This window comes from Phocoena phocoena, chromosome 9, assembly GCF_963924675.1.
Source record: "Phocoena phocoena chromosome 9, mPhoPho1.1, whole genome shotgun sequence".
Taxonomy (NCBI): domain Eukaryota; kingdom Metazoa; phylum Chordata; class Mammalia; order Artiodactyla; family Phocoenidae; genus Phocoena; species Phocoena phocoena.
The window spans coordinates 93,698,987-93,723,409 of NC_089227.1; the positions used below are offsets into that span (position 1 = coordinate 93,698,987).

The 24,423-nt window shown below is 41.1% G+C and overlaps 1 protein-coding gene across 1 annotated transcript; it reads left to right on the forward strand.

Moving 5' to 3' along the window:
- The first annotated feature begins 32 nt into the window (after nt 1-32).
- On the forward strand, nt 33-21,937 carry WEE2 (WEE2 oocyte meiosis inhibiting kinase). The gene is made up of 11 exons (XM_065884137.1): nt 33-386; nt 5,104-5,300; nt 7,065-7,116; nt 9,066-9,238; nt 10,795-10,916; nt 16,306-16,452; nt 17,112-17,219; nt 17,350-17,435; nt 18,198-18,368; nt 20,021-20,163; nt 21,781-21,937. Exons 1-11 carry the CDS (start codon nt 33-35, stop codon nt 21,935-21,937), a joined length of 1,710 nt encoding a protein of 569 aa, XP_065740209.1.
- The last annotated feature ends 2,486 nt before the right edge of the window (nt 21,938-24,423 follow it).

Here is a 24,423-nt window from a genome sequence, read left to right on the forward strand (position 1 = left end):
CCTTGCCTAGGTTCTAAAGCTCTTTGGCTGAGATGGGTGACAACGATGAGGACAGAGAACTGAAGCAGAAATTAAACTTTTCCTCTTGTGAGGAAGAGCATGAGAACGAAGGGCAGAAGGAAGCACAGGAGAGCAAGGAGCCCCGGAGCCGAACCCCCGAGAAGCCTGGAGCTCAGGATTCAGGATCTGTTCAGGCGGTAGAGCTTACACCCGTCAGAACTCCCCTTAGTGACGTACGTGACCTCAACACATTTCAGGAAAAAGGCCAAGTGAGTCCAGGTCAGGGTCTGAGAACTCCAGTGTCGCACTCTCTCACACGTCCTGAAACCCCAGCCCCGCCAGACAAGGGCAAGCCGCCGCGCTGCGAGAGCCCCTTCACTCCCAAAGTAAGTCCATCGCTGGGGAGGAGGGAGCCAGGCCGCTGAGGTCTGTGTTCCTTCAGTTCGGCGGACGGAGAACGAGGGCCCAGTCCTATGTATGTGTGACAGATCTGTTTCACAGGCTGTATCTATCTTCAGTTCCGTATTTCCTGGTGAAAATGAAGAAGAGTTTAAAGTTACCGGAAAACAGAATTAAGTGTCTTGCCAGCTGTCTTCTTAAAACCATTGGTGTAGGCCACAGATAAATCTTGGGTGGGGAAAAAGTTCCTAGTGAAAGAATATTGGAACTGGAAAAAATATTGAGATCTACAGCCTGACCTGTACTCTACCTATGAGAAAACCAAGGTCTCAGGAGAGAAAGTGGCCTGTAGCTCAGCCAACGGCAGAGAAAGGACTGAGAAACATGCTCTTCGGGGCTTGGTCTACTGTTCCTGCCATTACGCCAACTGGCTCTATTCTTCTGTGATTATTTACTAATATTTCCTAATATAAGAATGTTCACATTCACTATTTAACATATTTTTTATCTCTTTGCTGCTGCTCTTTCCAGAAAGAAGTCCTCTCCCTTCCTTGGTCTAGTGAGGTACAGGCTCTTATATGTGAACACAGAGGTAACTGGTTGATACTCCTTTATAAGCTGAGGATGGCAAATAGGTAAAGGTCCCAAGTAAGCAGGTTCCTTTGTCCTTGCTGTGATTGAGCTCCTGTTACATCATTCATGTTATTAAAGCCGGGACTGGGGCAGGGTTACCTCTAATAGACTGGTGCTGTGGTGTGTGAGCCTTAGGCCTGGAATCAGCTCCCGCGGCCTCAGCTTGAGGTGCTTAAATCATCAGGATAACATCTGTGCTTCTGAAGGCAGCGCAGTCGCTGTCAGCAGGTCTCTTTTGTACCTGCTGAGTATGGGTACCACAACTACCAGGAAATACTAAGCTTCTTGTTTGAATGGTAGACAAGCTACTTTAATACGCTCAGGCGTCTGCCTGTGGGTTTTTCAATGGTCCCAATAACCAATCAATTAACCATTTATTTTCTGAGAACCCACTGTGGGCTGGGAGCATGAGGCAGTCTCTGGCAGGGGAGACGTGCCTGCGGATACTATGTGATAGGTGATTCAAGAGTGGTCAGAGTTCTCTGGGTGGACCGCTTCTCAGTGGGTAGACAGGAAAGAAATGAAGGTGAAGGAAGCATATGAAGGGCAAGGAAAGTTGGTATGGTTTTCATACATGGAAATTGTGGGGAGAGTGGGCTAGGAGCATGTAGTTCAGAACAAGAGTAAGCAGGGGGAGACACGGCACGGTATGTGTATTTCATCCACTCACTGAAAACTTAATTGAACACCTTGATATGCTAGCAGACCTTCTGCTGGCAAACCCTTCACTACCTCAAAAAGTGCCTACAGAATGAATAAAGGTAAACAACAACGGTAAATAAAGTTCAGATCAGGTATGCTAGAGGACTTGTAGAGCATGATGAGAAAAAGTGGGGAATTAAGTTTCGAGATATCCAGGACACCTTTCCAGAGGAAGTAATGTTTGAGAGCAGTCTTACAGGATGATTCGCAGTTTGCTAGGAAAAGAAGGGAGTGAGAGCTCGAGGCTGAGGGAAAAGCATCTACCAAGCTATGGAGGGGAAAGGTCACACTACACCAGGAAAATCGCTTGTTATTCAGAGTGGCAGGGGTCTGGCAGTGAGGCCGGAGTAGGTAGGTAGCTGCTACACTGAGATTTTATCCTGAGAGTGTTGAGAGAGCCATTAAATGGTTTTGGTCAGAGGCAGTTTTGAAAAATCGTGACCTTCACGTGAGGGATGGAATGGAGTGGGAGAGACCATGGGGGCAGGGCAGTATTCATCATAGATCGACTGAGAAAAAAGAAGGGACTGAACTTGGATAGTGGTAGACAGTGATGAGTTGAGAGTTGCTTAGGAATGGCTAACTGACTTGATGGAGGGGTTGAGGGAAAAGGAGGGACCTAGGGTGTTGTGAGGCTTCCTGCTTGCTTGACAGAGTAGATGGTACCTTGAATCAAGGTAGGTGACCTTAGAGGATGTACAGGTTTGGAGAAAGAGATGTGGTGTAAATCGTTGGATAAGTGGTTCTGCAGTGCAGGAAAACCACCTAAGTTGAAGGTCTGTATTTGGATATCATCAGCATTTAGGAAGTTGTTGAAGCCATGGGTGTGTTTAAGTTTACACAGTCTGTGTGCCAGAGTAAGAAGAGGAGTGGTCCAAGCTAGGGACCCTAGAGATGCCAAGATTTGAGGGACAGAAAGAAAACAACATTTGGGAAGGAAACTCGAAATGCAACTGGGAATGTACACACTTTACAAAAAATATAGTTTGGATCGAGGTCAGGAGAGAGGCCGGGGGATGATAATTCATAATGTTGTGCTAAAGACAGGAATGCAGAGGAAAGGAGGATTGGCTTAGTTCAGCCTTGCCCAGGGGATAGGACCAGAAATCATGGGAAACGACTTCAGGTCCCCATGAGGACTTCCTAGCACAATTATCTAGAGATAGAAGAGCTTCCTTAGGAGGTAGTAAGGTCCCTGTGGCTAAATGCATTCAACGCTCTTTGATGACCACTTGGTAGAAAAACACTGTACCGGGGATTCAAGCATCAGGGAACTAATTGTACCAACTGGACCTTTAAAGCCTTTCCCAGTCCCTGTGATGTTGTGTCTTAGTGGGAGGTTGCCTCCTTCTCCTCTCACCATCTTCAGAAGTCAAGGAGCTATTCCCCAAATTTCCTTTCTCTTAATCATCTGTAGTAAGAGCTGTTACTTATATAGAAGTAGCTACGCTCTCTGCAACACGTTTATACCCTCAACCTGGTCATCTTTCCAGAAATTTTCAGTCTACTTTACTTCTAGGCAGAACTCACTTTCATAAATCTTGTTGCAAGCTGTGTTCTTTTAGGTTTCAAAAGGATTACTCATAATTCTATCACTTTGGCAATAAAATCCATATTAACATAACATCATTTACTATATTGTAAGTGGAGTTCCCAAAATCTATCAGCCCTCATATTTCCAGACTAGGAATTCTGATAGTCTTCCCTGATAGGAATACTTTTCCTTACTTTTATCTGAAAAGTTTCTAGGCCTCTTTGTTGTCCTCGAACTGTAGCAACTGGAACTATGTGAAACATACCAGGTGTGGATCCCGGTGTGGATGCCCCACTGTTTCATATGTGACAGATGCATTTGATTTTCCATATGATAATCACCATCACAAGAAAACTGTTTCAGAAAATGATTTACTATAATTCTAAATTCATTTCCTGAATCACATTGACAACTGAGAAATATCATCCAGTATAGTTTTATTTCTTTTGAACCAATACTCAACCCTTACAATAAACTTATGGGAAAATTATTTGTCATTGATGGCTTTGTCTGATAATATCCCCAGGGCTGTTGACCCTCTGAACTCTAAGACGTATGCAAAACCCTTGGCAAAACTCTTGACTGTGTCAATTTTTCTTCACTTAAAAAAATGTTAGGCTGCTATGTGTACTCTATAGCTTCCTTCATTTCTGCTTCTATCAATCATTTAATGAGTATTTCTGCTTCTATCATTAATTTAATAATGAGTATTCATTAGTAAGTTTAATATCCATTCTTTGTAGCCTCACATTCTTCAATTACATTTTTATATACTGAATCATATTGTAATCTAGCTTCTGCTTCTACACTCGAAAGTCATGTGCAGAGAATATCAAAACAGAACTCTTTTCCGAAGAGCCTCACAGTACAAAGATTACACTATGAGCTTACAGCATGGCCCCTGTGTCTACTACTGTCCTCTTGCGGATCTATTACGCAGCTATTCCTCTGGCCCCTGGCACTTAGGTCATTATAGCATATTCTGCCATCTCATCAGAATTCTTTGTCTTTGATTTCTCCCCTCTGTCGTTTGATTTAGTTCTGGTTAGGTTTTAGGCCGATGTTCTCTTACTGTACCCCACTTGGAGTGGTAAGCCCTGCACATTTTCCTATTGACTGGTATGCTAGTTGTAGCCACTGCAAAGCCTTGCATCTTAAGGGCTTAGAGTATTACTTTTCAGTCTCCTTACCCCACTTTCTGGAACTTTTCTCAATTTGTGCTACATTTTTAGTGGACTTGGAAACTTCTTTTTCCATGTTTAGATAGTCTATGAAATCTTTCCCTTACAAAGTGATTATTTCTGAAACATCAATGAACTGCTGATGAATGGACTGTGCGTTCCTTAAGAGCCAGAATTCACCTCTGGTCCCTTCAGCACCTAACCCAGCATCTGCTACTTAGTAGGTACCAAACAAATATTGGGATGAATAATTGAGGGGAAATTAACTATACAGTCTGAGAACGTAAGCACCAGGTCTTCTAGAGTCATTTTCATTTGTCTAAGCTGAAAGGTCATCTTTAAAAAGCTGGGGGTAGGACTAGAATTGGTGGTCTCAGAGCTGACTATCAGAATCGCCCAGGGGAAGAGGGTGGAGCTTAACAAAAGTATAGATTGCTGTGCTGATCCCAGGAATCAAAATATCTAGAGGTAGAGTGGGAATCTGTATTTTTCATAAGAGGACCAGTTACAATGTTTGCAGTGAACCAGATACCCTCTAAGGGGTATCTTTCAGCAATAACTTTCTTTGGTTCAAATATTAATTAACTAACTGATACAGAACGCTTTTTAAAAAATTACCTCCATTCTGATTTGCCTTTTATCATCCTCATTCAGGGCCAGGTGAGCCAGCCGGAGATCTCTTCAACAGGGAAGCTCCCCTCCCGAAGCTCTAAGCATCTGAAGCTCACACCTGGTCCCTTCACCGACGCGATGACCTCACTGGCTCTGGTCAATATTAATCCCTTCACTCCGGAGTCCTATAGGAAACAATTCCTTAAATCCAATGGCAAGCGGAAAACCCGAGGCGACCTGTAAGTGTCCTGTTGCTATGACTTTTGAGAACTGATCTTACTATTGCCAAGTGGAAGGGGGAGTGTTAAACATTAGGAATAAACGAGAAGTCTGTCTGAATGAGTCGACATCGTGTTTATATATTCCCTCCTTTCTAAATGTCAGCGCTGGCTTTAACCTTCTTTGTCACAGAGATCGTAACACCTTTCCATTCTGAAGTGTACCGTGAAATGCCTTCTCTTTGAAAGAACAGGGCAGAGTAAGCAATAGCTCTGTCTTATATTAGGAAGTTGAATGGGCTATGGAACTGCACTCAAGGGCTCCCCTCTGGTTACTACGAGTCCAGCAGTTGGGGAGGGTGTAGTTCTCGTTCCAGAGAGTATATTGCTGTTTTGAGTTTAGTGGTGTGACTGGTGATGACAGCTACAGAGCAAGGATTTGAACTTCTCTGCGGGTGATGGAAGGCTGGCTGAAGAGAAAAAGGGAGTGCTGCTTTCGGAGGTGCTAATAAATGGAAAGCCAGCTGCATTGTTCCACAAAGGCCACTGAATGGTAGAAATCACCTAAATAAGGAGAGTGAGATTACTCAGGGACATTTCTTTACCGTATCCTCAATGCAGCTTTTTTATAGACTGGAAGCACCTCTGAAACAGGCCGGTCATTTATGCTTAGAGGTACTCGGCAAAATAAACGCACAGCTAACAATCTAAAAGCCTGTAGAACAGTTAATGTGCTGTGTTCTTTTGGAATCCATGACTACATATTAATCAGCCTTGTAGCCAGAATAGGTTTTTCTCAATACTATTTCCTGGGTCTTAAGTAAACAGGACTTCAGCACAAGCACACTGGTCTATTTTTGTTACTAGGCCACTGCTTTTAGCTCTTTAGGATCTTTGTAAACCTTCAGAGTGAATGGCTTCACCTCTCACTGAAGCTAGCAGGAAAAGACTGCTGATTTGAATTCCTGGCCCTGAAAGTGATGACATTTTAGTACAATAACTTAGTGATGCTGAGAGGGTATTTTCCCCTCTTCTTCACTGTGGCGTTGTTATTTTATAAAGTATTAGAATGTAGTATTAAATGTAAGTCACAAGTGTCCTGCATCACCTAATTTGCACGCGTGTAATGTCCTCCACTTGCCCCTTCTACACTGTACTCGTCCGGAAGAAGAACCTAGCTGGCTGATCTAGAAACTGAAATTTTGCTTAAAGATCCAGGATGCATCTGCTCGTGCCAAAGAGGGTGTCCGTCAGAGACTTCAGCTTAATGAAAAGTAATTGAAAACATCTTTGCCAGGATTAGAGCGCATTCTGCCATACTTACAGTTGGCTTGTGAACCTAAGACAGGCCGGGTTCTAAGGGAGGCGGGTGTTGCAGGGGAAACGTACACTGGTGATGAAGAGCCCTTAGAGTTTCAGGTACGTTCTGCGCACTCTCTTGATCCGCATCTCAGCATACCTTGTTCCATTTGCCTAAAACCCTGTTTTTTTGTCTTAGCTGGTTCCTACTCATTCTTGGAATCTGAGCTTACATGTCCTCTTTTTTGGGAAAGGCTTTTACTCTTCAGATAATGAATTGGGTGCTGTCTATGGTATCCCTTGATATCTTGTTTTTATCCTGTCCTAAGTTCCTGTATTGAAAATTTCTGTTTATCCCTGTGCCCAAATCTAGATTGAAGAGGGGACGTAATTGTCTTATTTACTTGTAGAGCCCCCAAACCTAGCATAGTACTAGGCTCAATAAGTGCTAATCATACTCTGATATCACTTTTTTTTTTCCCCAAGTGAGGAAGCTGGTCCAGGAGAAGGCAAGGTAGAACAAGGGCTGCCTGCCAAGGTGAGCACAGTTCTTTGGTCCAGCCATCGTAACACAGTCATTTCATCCTAATGTCTCCTTCTTTCTCCCTCACTCCCTCCTTTCTCCTTGCTCTCCTCTCCAACCCTCCACACACCTTACCAGACAGTGTCTAACAAACCTATTGCTGAACCATTACCTTGGAGTATTCTTCAAGGCTACTGCTACTGTCTTTGATCTGGGGAAAAATTATATACTCCAGAAGAAGTGAAGGGAAAAATCAAGATCTTTAAGGTCCAAAAATGAATAAGACAAAACAGAGAAAAAGGGCATAAAGCCAGAGGTCTATACGTAAAATTTAGCTCTTAAATGTGTCAGTATCCATTGATTTTTATAATGTTGATCTAGTATCCCTCATTTGATAATATAAACTAAGAAAATAGTGCTGTAAATATTACCACCAGAGATATTTGTTGCAGCCTTAACTGTAATAGCAAAAAAAAAAAAAAAAAAGGGAGTACTGAATGTCCAATAATAGAAGAATGGCCAAGTAAATTATAGTTTAAAGTCAGTGGAATATTAAATTGCCATTAAGATGCTTGAACATAGGCATGTTTTCATGATATTATAATGTTCAGTGCATGTAAGTGGGAGGGGGGAGGGTCGGGGAGGGGGAGGGGGAGGGAGTGATATGGATGGTAAGGTGGTACTTGGTGTCTGAGATGAGGCTGGTAAGGTAGCCAGGTAAGCACTACCAGCGCCTTCAGGCCCCTGATCAGAAGTGTGGGTTCCTAACTGATTCACTTTGTTATAAAGCAGAAACTAGTGCACCATTGTAAAGCAATTATACTCCAATAAAGATGTTAAAAATAAATAAATTAGTAAAAAAAAAAAAAGTGTGGGTGCCTCATGGGAAACAGGTTTGTCTGATTCTACAGCATCATTTTGCAAAAGCAATCTTCCTATTAGAGGAGATGGAGAGAGGGCTGGTAGCTGTAGCAAATCCAGACTTGGAGGAAACAGCTTGAGACTGGCTAAGGGCAAGGGAAATTATAGATCTTGTTGATGAAGACTGGTTGGAACTGCATGTTGAAAATGAAGAGCTAGTAAGAGTCAAGATATTTTAAACACTTAAAGTTGGATGGCAGAAATTCTTGCTAAGGAGGACATTGGGAAAAGATGAGTTCACAGAGACGAATCAGCTTGGACTGAGATTCATATAAATCTCCGCATATTTTTGTCATCATAGCCACCATTTACTGAGAATTATATATATATATATTTGTAACAGATATAATTCTCATGTGATGTTTGACAGGACCCTGAGGCATAGTTGCTATGATCCTCATCTTACAAATGAGAAAACTGATAAAGGAGTTCAGTGACTTGCTTGAGTTATTTACTAGCAGAGCAATGAGTGATGTCGCTAGTTGGCCAGTAGCGGGAGTGGTTGCTATCTGAGCACACATTCTGAAATTATCAATTTGACAATTTTGTTCTCCAGACTAAGATTTTTTTGGGAAGCAAACTGAACACAGTATGTTTATTCAACTTGAGATGAAACGTCAGCAGCCAGACTGTGAGACAAGTAAACAAGAGTCAAAGAGAGGCGTTCTCTTTGTTTAACATCCTCCTCCGAGAGCCCACCCGCTCCTTCAGCTAAGGACAGTAGCTCTGGCTGTGAGTGAGGTGTCCCCTCTAGGCACATATAGGGAAGAAGAGTATGGCCAGACAGAGGAAATAATACAGAAAAAGATGTAATAATATAGCAAAGAGAAATGTCAGTACAGAGTTGTATGACAGGTTATAAAGAACACAGAGAAGGTAGTCAGCAATTGTGGCAGGGTTGCAGAGGCGTTTGCTACCAAGAATATTGATGGATTTGCCTCAAAAGGCTTTTTGAAAACTTAGAGAAATTTAGGAATAATATGCCTTAATTTTATTCTCACAATATGTCAGGGAGAATTATTTTTTTTACTGAAATATTTCAGAGGTGTGTTCTACGAGAAACCAACATGGCTTCCCGCTATGAAAAAGAATTCTTGGAGGTGGAAAAAATCGGGGTTGGGGAATTTGGTACGGTCTACAAGTGCATTAAGAGGCTGGATGGATGTGTTTATGCAATAAAACGTTCCACGAAACCTTTGGTAGGATCATCAGATGAGTGAGTACCTTTAAAATGTACTAGAAATACACACTTGGATTTGCCAAAGCATTTTGAATCAGGGCACTGATGTCATTTGCTACTTTTTTTTAATCACCCCCGCCTCGACCCACTGAAAGTTGTCTCACATTCATAACCTTTCTGAATTTTCAAGATCAGAGATAAGTTATTTCCTGAAATATACCATGAGCATTTGGGATCGTGTTGTGTTTTTGTTGTGTTTTTTGTAGTTCTTGTGGCTTTTACTACTGGTCTCACTGGTTTTTTTTTTTAACAAATAGATTTATGGAATGATCTTCTGGTGCCTGTTTAGTTCATCAGAAATATTACCAAGTTATTATTAACTCACTGGTTATCTCTACTTTGCATGAATAATAAATTCAATAGTCAAGTTTCAAAGTTTCCTTCCTTGTAAGCAAGGAAAAACTAACAAAAATTTAAATTTCATTCCCAGAACTAAATGTTCAAAAGTTCTTCCTTTCCACAAGGAAAACAAATATTTTCAGATTCAGCCACTGCTTTTTATGAACTCTGGGGAATATAATACTAAAATGCTGAATCTGACATCAGTCTTTGGAATTCTTCATTTGAATAATGAAATTGATCAAGTACTATATTTTGCTTTTTTGTGTGTTGGATTTCCTATTGCATAATGAATATCTGCCCCCAAGACTGTCCCTGTGACTACATCATACTGGCTGAGTTTACTATTGACTATAATGATTGTTTAGCCTTCATAGGGAAGGTAGAGAGGGCCCATCACAATATCCACAATCGAGTCCATTTCTTCTTAAGCCCATCAGGGTTTTTAGATTGTGATACAGTGAAAGTAAGAATCAAGGCAGCTCTGGGCTTCCCTGGTGGCGCAGTGGTTAAGAATCCGCCTGCCAATGTAGGGACACAGGTTCGAGCCCTGGCCTGGGAAGATCCCACATGCCATGGAGCAAATAAGCCCGTGCACCACAACTACTGAGCCTGAGCTCTAGAGCCCACAAGCCATAACCAATGAGCCCACGTGTCACAACTACTGAAGCCTGGGCACCTAGAGTCCGTGCTCCGCGACAAGAGAAGCCATGACAATGAGAAGCCCGCTCACTGCAACAAAGAGTAGCCCCCGCTCACCACAACTAAAGAAAGCCCGTGCACAACAATGAAGACCCAACACAGCCATAAATAAATAAATTTATTTATTTTTTTAAAAAAAGAATCAAAGCAGGTCTGCTGCTGAGGTAATAACCACCCAAGATTCCTCTCTACATATGTCATGTTCAATCAAAAAACCATGGACTTTGGTCCAGGACAACCAAGGTTCTGGTCTTAGATCTACTATCACCAGCTTGACTTTGGGTCAGTCACGTAATTTTCTAAAGCCTTAATCCTTGCCACTATATCATACTGAGGCGTTACAAACATTAAATGTGATAAAATAGTAAGCAAGCAGTGAACACTCAGTAAATGTTCTGCCGTTGTTAGTAATGCCTCAGAGCTTGTCTTTTAAAAGCCTTTGTATGTCTATTATCTTGATTCAATTTTCTCAGTGCTTTTCTGTCTCTTAGGAATTTGGCTATGCATGAAGTTTATGCTCATGCGGTGCTTGGGCATCACCCCCATGTGGTACGTTACTACTCTGCATGGGCAGAAGATGACCACATGGTCATTCAGAATGAATACTGCAATGGTAAGTATGTGGTCTAATATCTATGGAGAGGGAGATGAACTTTTAAGTCTTCAGAAAAAAATCCCTGCCTCCTTCTTGTAGTTTATGGCAGGTATATTAGAGTCATACCTAAAAGTCTGTACTATTGTTTTGTTTGGAAACAGACAGCTGGAGAAAATGAGTTGAGCTGGAAAGGAATTTCAGGCTTATGCTGTTATGTGTTTCTTTCAAAGCTGATGCACAGCTAATACACAGAAGCTATCACATCCTTCACACTTTAATTAATACTTAAAGAGAAAACTTTCACCCTGGTGGTTTGAATGGTAAATCATCCTTTTACCATTTACTAGGTATTCTAAAAGATGTAAGCCATAGTCCCTACGATTTTGGGGAAGGGGTGGTAAACTTATATAGCCAACTTCTGATTAATTTTGAAGTGGATTCCTGTGTTTGGGGATTGTTCATGTTTCTTGCTGCTTCTGACCTTTGAGCTTTAAGTATTCTCAGAAGAGTAAGGGCGTGGGGTGGGGTGCTGGGACTGAAACTTAGTGACCTCAGATATATTCTCCTAGATCCTTCAGGACCATATATACACCGTAACCAGTAAAACCTTTTTGTTTCCTGGGCTACTTAAATTATAAAGAGTGGTCCTTTGGATTAACATATTTCTAATCCATGATTAATATTTCTAATCTATGATTAAGGGGTGACATAACAGTAGTTGTGTATTGTTATTCTTGGAAATACATTTTCATCAAAATGTTCAGTGGTAAAGTAGAAAAGTGCTACCAGTTGAATAGAAGCTTGCCATCATTTTAGGATGCATCCATATTTTACAATCCATATTTTAGCCACAGTGATATTGGATAACGGCATCCCCCCCACAACATGTACACCCACCCTGAGCTTCTTTAATAGTACAGTCTGTCTTTGGGTAAGTTTGATGACCACTGGATAGCCCTGAGTATGTATGTCCAGCCTGGCTTTTGAGGGCAGTGATCACTGATAAAGCTTCATCACCATATACATGATTGATTTTATAAGTAGGTAAGTAAATAACATTACGAGTTGCTAAAAACATAGAAAATGGTACAGAAGACATATCCTATAAAATAATGATTTGGCATTTCCCTTATTGTTTCCTTAGAGCCTGATTTTCTCATAGCCTTACCTTTGAACTTCATGAGTTTTTTTCCTTAATAAGCTCACCCCAAATCCCTTTTTCTAATAGTTTCTTTGGGATTAAAAAATGGACCCTTTCATTATACTTGTGATTGAGAGGTTGAGACTTTCTTATCATCTTCTCTTCTTAATTTCCTCTTATCATAACCTGAGATTCCCTATTCTTTTTCTCTCTTCCCTCTCTCTATAAAGAAGATTGATTTTATTTCCATGACATTTAGCTACTAACAAAGAGAATATCAAATTAAAAAATTAATAAAGCAAAACACAACTAATTTTAACCTGCAGGCAATGTAAATTTTAACTGGGGCAATGTAAAAGTTTCAAATTTTCAAAAAGAATAAGATGAAGTGATCTATTACAAATCATCTTCTAATTCTTTTCAACATTTCAATACCTTCTCGAGGCTCCACGCTGTATTAAGCTCTAGGGTGAGAAATACTGTAGCGTGAGATAAGGTAAGTAAGTCCTTATCTTCAAGGAGCTTTGTTCCATCTGCTCTGTTAAAATGAATACAAAAGAGACAATCTGATGCAAAGCCATATGGTACAACTGTGGATACAAAGCGTTCAGAGAGGACGAATGTGAACAAGAGGCAGTGTGGTGGGATGGGCCTGGGCTTTAAAGTCAGGCAGACCTGGGTTCAAAATCCAGCTCTGTCACATAGTAGTTGTAGGATCACTGGGCTGTCATTTAATCTCAATGAGTAAAGAGACAGTAATATTTACCTAAGGGAGTAGTTTGAAAATTAGCAGCAATATATGTCAAATGCTAGCACAATATCAAGTCCCAGTACATAGAAAGAACTTGATAATACTTGTCATTAGCATATCCGGAGAAAATCTCATAAAGGAGGTAAGACTTGAATGAGACCTTGCAGAAGGATTACTAGAGTTTAGGCAAGGAGAAGGAAGACCACCCAGTTAGGGGAACAGCAGGCAGGCTAAGAGCACCGTGCTGGGAAGGGTCTGGCCTAGCAGATGGTAAGGAGACTACCAGGCCTGAGGTGACCCTACAGGAGGAAAATAAGATCAGCAAGGTAAAGGGTGGGAAGACTGCAGTGGGCCGTGAAAGCCAGGCAGTGAGTCTGACTAGATGGAATAGATTACGGGGAATCGTTGTTTGTTCATCATGGAGGTTCACCAGCTTCACTCAACGCTTGCCAATTAAAATGGGACTGTAATTTAGCAAAATGTAATTCACATACATTGAACCTTCCATATGTGAACTGATCATGGAGAATAAAGCATGCCCTTTTACCTTGTTTGTAGTTAAGGATAATCCATGTTGAGACTTTGCCTGATGGCTCTAAGTAAAGGATAATAAGCCCGAAGTATATGTAAAGTAGCAGAGTAGTCAGTGGCTCATTCTTTCCACTCCCTCCCCACTGCATCCTCTCCCTCTTTCTCATCTCTTCATCCTTATGCCGTGTTTCCCCATGCCCACCCTTACCCCTCACCCCTAGCCTCTCACAGCAGTCCGGCTGGAACATGTACTCTTATGGTGTTAACTCTGATTATAAGTTAGATGATTTTGATAACTTAGATTTTAACTATTAGAGGCTAACAGTCATCTGATTTCCCCTCCTGTCCCTCCTGAACCCTGAACTAATCAAAAGTTCCCTGCTCCTCTGCCACCCTAGCCAAGATCCCCTACAAGCCACCTCTGGGCCAGCCTCAGAAATCTGAAGGTTTTCCGGTAGCAGGCTGATTCTGCAACAACCAGGATTCTAACCGATTCAGGACTGGATGATTAATCTCTCCCTAAAGGCAGTATTTTCTTTTGACATCTCTGTCACGGAAGTTTTACAGGGCATCTTCCCCTAGAATGGTGGTTCTCATACTTGCTCAAGTGACGTGACATTCAGAAGTCTGTGTCTTCTGTGGAACACCGTGAATACTGGTTATATTTTTCTACCAAATAAGGAACAACTTTACCAGCAGAAAAATAGGCTTTGTGTTGTTGGTGGCAACCTAAAATCAAGACTGTGAGAATACAAATGTAGGAACACAATATCCTACAAATGTAGGAACACAAAGCAGTCGTTGGCCTGCTTTTTGCATCTCATTGTTGGAAGGCATTTGCTATTTATTTGTTTCGGTATCTGTTAGGCCTCACGAGCAGACAGGAAAACATGGATATGTTTTTCTTAATTTTTTTTTTTTTCCTGCCAAGGAGGGTGAGTATCTTTATTTTATCTAAAGGAAGGAATTCAGCAACTCATCTCACAAAGGTGGTTTGAAAAGAGCTGCCAGGAACTGGCTGTTTCCTCCTAGGGCACCATGCTGGCGGGAGCCAACTCCAGGGGGTACCTTGGGTTACAGGCTAAGGCTTCAGTGCAGCTGGGTGAGATTAGGAGGGATTAAGTTTGCAGTTCATTCAGTATTGCTATGTCTATAAACACATACTTCCTTGTTAATACTATTTAGTAAAGAACAGTTAACTATGCTCTTCTATAAGAGTGTGTGGACAACCAGCTTTAGCTCTAGCAAAATGAGGATATTCTAATACAGTCGTATAAACGAGTACTTTCCAGTAACTTCTACTCTTCTAATTACCTCTTGGCTATCTTTAATATGACCTATAGAGATTCTAAGTAAATAAAAGTGCTGCTAGTACTGGTCTAGTTACCCTTACTAAATATCCGCACCTCTTCAGGAGATTAGAAATACCCCTGCTTATAATCTAAAGGAACATATTAAGTGGATCCTACGTAACCTAGGATGCTTCTTTCTTTCCATACCTTTCATAGGGCCCTTGACTCAGCCTTTCTTTTCCCTCTGTTGCCAGAATAGACATTCAGTTCAGAAAATACTTATTACATGCCAGACCTTGGCACAGTGAAGATGAATGAGCTGTGGGCCCTGTCCTAAAGGAACCCCCCGGGCTAGTGGGGACCCGGGGGCTTTGTCACAGCTCATAACCTTATCTGCAAACTTAGTATTGAGGTGACTGCATTTTTAACAAGCACAACGCACTCTTTCTTTACTTATTCTTCCTTTCTAATTAATGTCTCTGACAGTCCATAAATTCTTTCCTAAGAAGACTCCCAGGGGGAAAAAAATAACCTTTACTTTAGCCCTTTTTGTGTTTCTGAAAGGGGCTGAATTCTCCTTTCTGAACTTATTTTAACATGGCAGCTCAAGCTTTAAATTCAGTTTTACATAGATACTTTAAAGTATCAATTTCCTTAAAAGTACAGTTATCATCTCAGATCCTCCTGTTCTGATATACACTTGGAGGGTGGAGCTGTGGGCTTTCTGACAGGGGGTCCCAGGAGTCTCTAATTCGACTGAAGAGGCCGCCAACAAATGCTAATTAATGAAACAAAGGGTTCAGAAGCATTCTAATACCTTAGGATAGGAGTATCTAAGATCAGGTAGTCAGATGAGCGGCCTTGGGGGGGGGTCTTATCTTTTTATTGATAACAATGATAAATAGTTGATATACAAACACGGTGGCTCAAATAGGGTTTAGGTGTATATGGAGGTTTTATATTTTCCTTGGGTCAGCAATCATTACATGTTCTTATTTCATTATATATATATATATATATATATATATTTTTTTTTTTTTTTTTTTTTTTTTTGTGGTGTGTGGGCCTCTCACCATTGTGGCCTCTCCCATTGCGGAGCACAGGCTCCGGACGCACAGGCTCAACGGCCATGGTTCATGGGCCCAGCCGCTCCGCGGCATGTGGGATCTTCCCGGACCGGGTCACAAACCCCTGTCCCCTGCATCGGCAGGCGGGCTCTCAACCACTGCGCCACCAGGGAAGCCCTCATGATATATATTTTAATGGAATGAAACTGGAAGCCAATTACATAAAAACTACTAATGGCCTATAATTACTACCTTGATACCAACATGGAATTATTCATCAACGCCATAGTAGCTACATGACTAGGCCTGATTGGCCTTCTGGTTAATAACTAGGTAAAACTTTTAAAATGTTAGTTGGGGCATACTCAAAGCAATAGGGCCACATATTGGATACCTAGGATATGGCATTTTCTTTTCCTCTTTAAAGGCCCTTAATTCCTCTTTCCAATATGTCTATGGTATAGACAGGGATCAGATCTTATGTTTCAAACTGACACTGAAGCAGTTTATACTTGCTGGACTGCGTTCACTCATGAGGAATTTATTGAATACGTACTATGCTTTCATTTATAAGATTCATACCTTTTCTCTCATTTTGCGGGGCTACTCTGTTTTTCTTTCCCAGGTGGGAGCTTGCAAGCTGCTATATCTGAAAACGCAAAGTCTGGCAATCATTTCCAAGAGTGCAAACTCAAAGACATCCTTCTACAGATTTCCCTTGGGCTTAAGTACATCCACAACTCTGGCATGGCGCACCTGGACATCAAACCTAGTCAGTACAGCTCTCCTCTCGCCATATTTAGTCCTTTTCCCACTGTTGTCAGAATCTGTGCCTGCGTGTCTATCAAGTGTCAAAGACTGTTTGCTGGCAGAATCCCTTTCATCAGTTCCCCTTTCCCCCTCCCCTGCCCAAATTTCAGTTAAAGAGCTTTAACCATTTCCCCCCAGGCCTAGAGGACAGAGAGTAAAGATTCCCAGATAGTGAATCAAAAGTATGAAAATAAGTGTTTAATTTACCGCATAGATAAGTGACAGCATATTGGCTGCATCCTGACTTTTTACAGCTAGTGCTCTAGTCTTTCTAACTCAGCCCTGATCAAAGTGAGCAGAAATGCATGGTTTAGGCTCTCATTAATGTGAAATGCGAAGAAATGTTACTATTTTGTGGTTTTGATTATTTCTTTGTTTTGAGGCCACCAGCCTCTTCAGAGGATGGAGTATGTTTGAGGTTTAAGTTTCACTGAAATAGGTATTATCAATCACTCAGCTGTTCAGAAGTAGTGTGAGAGATTCCATGGAAGAAAAGAAACCTTGGTAGTCTTGTTACATGCACACAGAAAAGGAGGGTGACTGAAATGTTATTTACAGAAAAGAATCTCGGGTGAAAAAGTTTAGGATTCATTACTTAACGACAATTCTGTATTTTTTCAGGTAACATCTTCATATGTCATAAGATGCAGAGTGACTCTCCAGTAGTCCCGGAAGAGATTGAAAATGAAGCTGATTGGTTTCTCTCTGCCAATGTGATGTATAAAATTGGTGAGTCTGTCTTGTAACCTGATTGGTATACTATTATCCTATAAAATTTATGCTGATGACTACTCCATTTATTCCAGTTTTAAGAAAGACATGCTTTTAAAGAACTCTATTTCTTTTTTTCTTTTTTTAGGTGACTTGGGTCATGTGACATCAATAAGCAAGCCCAAAGTGGAAGAGGGAGATAGTCGCTTCCTGGCTAATGAGATTTTGCAAGAGGTATAGATTAGGGAAATGGAGGGTATTTTATAATCCATTGAACATTTTGAGTTTCAAATGAATGTTGACAGTGCAGGAAATGAAAAGTATATATTTATAATTTAAATTTATATTATCCTTTTTCTATCCAGAATGGAGACCAAAGATAGGAGAGAAACTTTTGCAAAAAAAGCGTGGGGAAAGCTGGCTCAAACATGGATTAGTCAAAATTTTTACTGTTTTTTGTGAAGGTCCTTTACTGTTTCTAATACTTCTTAGAATTCTTAAATTTACGGATTTCCTAGTAGAAAGGAAGCTGTTATTGGTCGAACCCATCTTTATCATGCTACTATCCTTTTGATAGCACCTCCAGCTTTGGTCATTGGAATGACCTTCAGTTATTGCTCACCTTCTAAGATGTCTGTGAGTCTGGCCGAGGAAGGATATAAGTTTCTACAGGATAATAATCAGGGGAGAAAAAGAGGAGTCTTTCCTATCTGTGATCAGTCAATCTATGCTTCAAGCCTCTTTGAGCCTGAGAGAGCAAAATGGCACTGAGATTCTGCCTCAGACTCTTCGGGGCAGGGCAGTGCTAATCAAGTGGATTTGTGCCCTGTCCTCTCTTCCCTAGAGATAGACCACTAACCACAGCAGATATAACCTTGCCCACTGCGTCTGTTTAAGTTCATGTGCATTCAAATGAATCTCTCTTACCAGCTGTGTTTTAGTCTAGACTCCCTTCACTTGGCGAACTAACTGGCCTTCCTGTCTTCTGTTTTGAAGAATTATCAGCACCTTCCTAAAGCAGACATATTTGCCTTGGGATTGACCATTGCAGTGGCTGCGGGAGCAGAGTCACTACCTACCAATGGGGCTGCGTGGCATCACATCCGTGAGGGGAATCTTCCAGACATTCCTCAGGAGCTCTCCAAAGAATTTCACCAACTACTCAAGGTGGTGTCTCTAATGAAATGAAGAGAGGATAGAAATGTCTGTTTTTTAAAAAATGTAATGGCAAATAGGTGGGAAAAGGGAAATGGTGGTGCCATTGACAGAAGGGAACGGAAGCATGACTAGGAAGCCCAGAAAAAACAGGACAGACTGAAAGGTTCTCTAGGAAACTTAGAGCATATCATGAAAACCTTTTGTTATAGTTTAAAACTCCTATTGTATTTTTCATTTACCCTTCCTAATAACCCCGTGAGGTGGGCAGATGAGGAAACCAAGCCTCAGAGCAGTTCCTTGACTTGTGTTTCACTTTCGATAATTGATTAATTCCAAAATCAAATCTGCTCTTAGGCTCCTATATCACGGTTCTAACTACAGTCAATGGTAACAGTGATATTACTCAAAAAACTGAATTTTGCTTGTATAGAGGAAATAGAAGTTACTTTATTGATGGATAACTGACAATCCCACCAGTTATTTGAGCAGATTAAAGGCATAATGTTAATTTAGGAATCTATGTGTTCCTTGTCCTTAATGATACCTGAGTATGTGAAGGGACAAGGAAAGGAAGGTATTATGTTGAAACAAAGAGAGGTACAAAAACACCTACACTGTCAAGAAGCTAGAATTATACTAGAAAAGCAATGTATACGTAAGACTTACTTCATAGCTTAAGGAGCAGGATTGGTTAGAATCCCTAAAATAGACTTAGAAATATCTACTCTCTTGGAGATTAAGTTTGAGTTTCACAGTTTACCTGAACACTTCAAATTTAGTTCCAAACTTGTCCTTCCTCACTTCTGCTTTCCTGAAAGAAGGCAAACCTTTCCTCACAGCGGTCTTCTGTTCGTAGCCTAATCGCCTATTTCTATGTGTAAATCGCTCTTAGATTTAGTTGATTCTAACTGAGTACCTCAACGCTGTCCCTGTGCTAGGTAATACGCATATGTGAATTCATTTAATTCTCACAATAGCCCAGAAGGTGAATATCGCTATCCTAAATATAGGAAAGGGAGACTGAGTTTCAGCAAAGGTACGTTTGCTCAAGGCTACATAATAAGTGGTGGAGCTGGCTCTGAACGTTGCTCCCCAGATGGGAGGGTCAGTGTTTTCTTCATTATTCGACACTACTAATTTCCATATATTAGGTATTTTTGACTGTATTCCAGTCATTTTAGGCTATACACATCCTCTACCTGAAGATAAATGCTGTAGGAATACTGTCATGGTGGGATATCCTTAATTAATTTTAAGTGAAAAATGAGCACGTTATGGTAGAAAGTGAGCTGAACTAGCAGTTGGGTAACCCGAGTTTTAGTCTTGGGCCTGTCAATAACTTAGACAAGCCACTTTCTATCTCAGGACCTCAGTTTCTTCCTGCTTAAAATTAAGGCAGTTAAGCTGGTTCATCATTCATCCAGCTCTAAAATATGCTACTTAAGGACAACTCAAAGGTACGGATGACTGATGCTACCAGATAAGGATGATATTCCTGTCCCAGGTGGAGCTAAGTTTTCATTTATTTCTTCCCTTTGCACAAAGGAGAAGCGAGTTTCACAAAATCCACCGGCAGAAGCTGGGTTGGAGTTGGCTTGGGTGGGGAGATTTTTCCCAACAGTGAAGGTTCTATTTCCTCCTTTTTGGTCCTACCTCATCAGAACATGATCCACCCCGATCCAGCAGAGAGACCTTCTGCAGCAGCTCTGGCCAAAAGTCGAGTTCTCTGTCCCTCCCTGGGGAAAACAGAAGAGCTTCAGCAGCAGTTGAACTTGGAAAAGTTCAAGACAGCCACACTGGAAAGGTAGATTTTGGATGCTGGAGTTGAGAATCTATTGATGTACTACTCACAGTGACATGACTGGTCTGATGTGTCTTCTCTATGGATTCGAGTGGAATCCAACAGTATGACACAGGGGCCCCTGCCCACAAGGAGGCTAGTAGCATGGGGCCCTTTGTAACAAGGGGCTGGATGCTCCGTGACTAGACGGCTTGAGAGAGAAAATTCCAGTCAATGCAAATGAATACAAGAAAATACAACTGGTAAAGAAATTAGCAGGATTCTGAGTGACCAGTAACTGGTGGATGATCACCCGATATAAGATAACCATAGTTAAAGTGGGAAGATATCTATTAGAAATCCATTAAATCTTGGGGGCAGGCAGATATTCTGTCTTGGCAAATGTTTAGAGAAAGAGGTATTTTTCCAAGCCAAAGGAAGCAGTCCTATTACGTATGCATGTAAGCTTGTATTCATGCATGCATTTATTTATTAACCTATTCCTTCATTTCACAAATTAATTAATTAGATAGGGTGGGTTTGGTATTGTAAAGGTCAGGAAGTGATGTTTGAGCACGGTTCTGAAGGCATTTTGAAGTAATTATTACATACTGTGAGCTGTTGAAGATATAAAAGCGGATGAGAAATGGTCCTTGTCTAGAATAAACTTAGGGGTCCAGTTTCTTTTGACTGTACAACCCATCTTAAAATGATTGGTTTGAAAAGTCCCCCAAATGATTTCTTGGCAATGAGTTGTGGAAGCTCTAACTGAGCCTTTGTCAGGTAATCCTTCCTAATAAGCAACTCAATAATTTTTTGCTTTTTGAAATTGTCTAGACCAGGGGTTGGCATACTTTTCTGTAGGAACAAGATAGTATTTCACCCTTTGTGGGCCATATGATCTTAGCTGCAACGACTCAACTCTACTGGAGTGATGTGAAAGTGGCCATAGACCATATACCAATGAATGGGACTGGCTGAGTTCCAGTAAGAGTTTATTTACAGAAACAGATGGCAGGCCAGATTTGACCTATGGGCTGTACTTCGCGGACCCCTGGAGCTTTCATATATAGCCTCTAGTGTTGTTCTCTTATTTTTCTTTAATTTTAAAGACCATTTATGCCCCAATCAGTAGAATTCAGTAAGCCAAGCCTGCTGTGTGTTGAGGCATGTGTGAAGTAGCTATTTTTTAAGATAATCACAGGAGCTAATTTTCTATTCCGTGTATAATTCAGGCTTGTTTCTATAAATACTGAAATAAAAAGAAAAATCTCTATCAGTTTTTTTTTCACTTTTTAGAAAATTTTAATTTTTTAAAAACATCTTTATTGGAGTATAATTGCTTTACGATGGTGTGTTAGTTTCTGCTTTATAACAAAGTGAATCAGCTATACACATACATATATCCCCATATCTCCTCCCTCTTGTGTCTCCCTCCCTCCCATCCTCCCTATCCCACCCCTCTAGGTGGTCAAAAAGCACCGAGCTGATCTCCCTGTGCTATGTGGCTGCTTCCCACTAGCTATCTATTTTATGTTTGGTAGTGTATATATGTCCATGCCATATCTATATCAGTTTTGATCATAAATACTATCTCTAATTTAGGACTAAGTAACGTACATTTTTCCTCTTTAATTCCAGGGAACTGAAAGAAGCCCAGCAGGCCCAGTCCCCCAAGGAATGCCACAGTGTCCCTGGGGTCTCTGGGACCCCCACGGGATCAAGAAGCACCAAACGCCTGGTGGGAGGAAAGAGTGCCAAGTCTTCAAGCTTCACCTGGGGGCAGTCTTCCCCATAAGAACTCCTTTCACACCAACTCACCTTTTATCCCCCAAATAGATACCGACTGTGTCAACCTTTCTCTTGTAAAGGAAGAAACTAACAGCCTTGGGTGCCCAAAGATTTCAAAAGTCACTCCTAATTTAGCATTTTCAGCCAAGATCCTACAGCTATCAAGACTTCCTAGCAGCAATGGTCATAGGTCTTATCATTGGTAGCCATTTCTCTTCTCTCTTGCTACATTCCTAACACCACCTGTCAACAGTTCATTCACTTCTCAGATTTGTTGGTGCACAACGGGAAAGCATGGACCTCTGAACTGAAAGCAGCCCTTTGTGCAGCCTGTGGGCTATGAGGCTGCCTACCTACCTATCAAGGATCCCAGGGACTCTCCGGGCAAACAGAAAGGAATTCAATTTGGTTTTGAGTTGAGGTAACAGCTTACAAGAAAGTGTGCCTGGATTTCAACAACATTTCCCAGGTTAGATGAATTTATTCCTCAAGGAATTTTCAGCCACTTTGAGCAAGTAGTTTTCCTACTGCATTCTCTGAATGGAGCCAACCCCTTTCTCTGATGTTGTATTTATTAAGTTAATGACTTCACCACCATATGAGGTGGGTAGAAATAAGACTCTACATAACTTCAAATTTCTGAGCTGGCTATGAACTTGTGGAACAAAGCCACTGGGTAGAGGGTTCAGGGGAAATTTGATGTGGTTTGTTGTCCCGCAATCTATTTGCTTTGAGCCTCTTGTAACTGTTATAACTGGTTTTGATTCTTGGCTGTCACCAATTTCTCCTTGATTTTAACAGAAGTTGGCTTTGCTTCCTGTGATTTAACTTATTTTATCCAAATCCTTTACTCTGTATATATATTTTTAAAGGACTAGAATGTTTGTAAATAAAGGTTTTTATCTTGTCCAAAGCCAAATATGAGTAAAGCACTCGTCTTTATAAATATGCAACTAACAAAGAATACGAAATTTATGTTGGAAACCATGAGTAGGAGAGAGAATCCAATAGGCTGGTACTAACAGGTCTTGGCTTTAAGGCCCAGCTTCACGGCCCTAAAAGCTAATAATGGCCAAGCTATGATACAAAATAATGTTGGTCGTAAAGGCATTTGAGAACTCCTAGTTGTGTCATATTGATGACGTTAGCCTCTTCATGGCTTGTAGGCTTTTTGGCTGCCTTGTTTTCTTCTTTTCCCTTAATTTTTAAAAGCAAATTAAGAAGGTTTTAAAATTGAATGAATCGGGCTTCCCTGGTGGCGCAGTGGTTGAGAGTCCGCCTGACGATGCAGGGGACACTGGTTCGTGCCCCGGTCCGGGAGGATCCCACAAGCTGCGGAGCGGCTGGGCCCGTGAGCCATGGCCACTGGGCCTGTGCGTCTGGAGCCTGTGCGTCTGGAGCCTGTGCTCCGCAACGGGAGAGGCCACAACAGTGAGAGGCCCGCATACCGCAAAAAAATAAAATAAAATTGAATAAATCATTGAACAAACCATCACATCGTTCTTCTGTTTTGGAGTAGCAATTTCTTCCATGCAATTAAGTGGGGTATAGTGCTCTGTATTGCCCATTGACATTTTAAAAAATGAGTCTTCATTCAGGTTTTTTTTTCCCCTGTACTCTTATGTATTTTTTTTTAATTTTAATTTTTTATATTGGAGTATAGTTGATTATTCAGGTTTTAAAACTGAGTTAATTTATCTCTTGCCTCCCTGACACCAGCCATGTCCCTTGCGGGACAGTGCTGCAAGGTCAACCACACTTTACGATTTATAAGCAGGTATATTATTAAGAGTATGCAATGTATAGCCCACAATTCTGTGGTTACACTTTTCTTCTCAGGCATTGACAACTACTATTAGGGCCTACGACCCCTTCTCTACCACGTCCCTCAAAGATTGTTCTAGCACCTGCATGGACCCGATGCCAGACTGTTGGTTTCTCTCCATTTCTCTCTGCTGGGCTCCACGGTAGCAGGAAGTCACCAAAAGAGCAGGCAGCTGCACAGACGCTGAGTGTGAGAGGGACTGGATCCTCAATGGGTTCGGAATTTACTCCCTTCCAGGGAAGTTGACCCCTGGCCTCAGTGAGAAACTCCATCCTCAGTCATGAAGTTCTGTTTCTTAAACATGAACACTGACGTTAAGGCGCCAACAGACAATCTTGAGTTAAAGAAATCTTATAAAGAAATACTACTGTGCTTTACTAAGCTCTAACACATCTACCAATTTATAGAAGCTATTTATCTAAAACTGTAGAAAGATGAACACTGAAAGATAAATGTCAACATTTCAGCCTGAACAGTTAGATATCTTAAAAATCTCTGTATGAACCATACTGTCAACCTTGAATTGCATAAAAACTGTCAGGTTGAGTTTTTTAAAAAATTTAACAAAATGCAAATCAAAACTACAATGAGGTATCACCTCACACCAGTTAGAATGGGTATCATCAGAAAATCTACAAACAACAAATGCTGGAGAGGGTGTGGAGAAA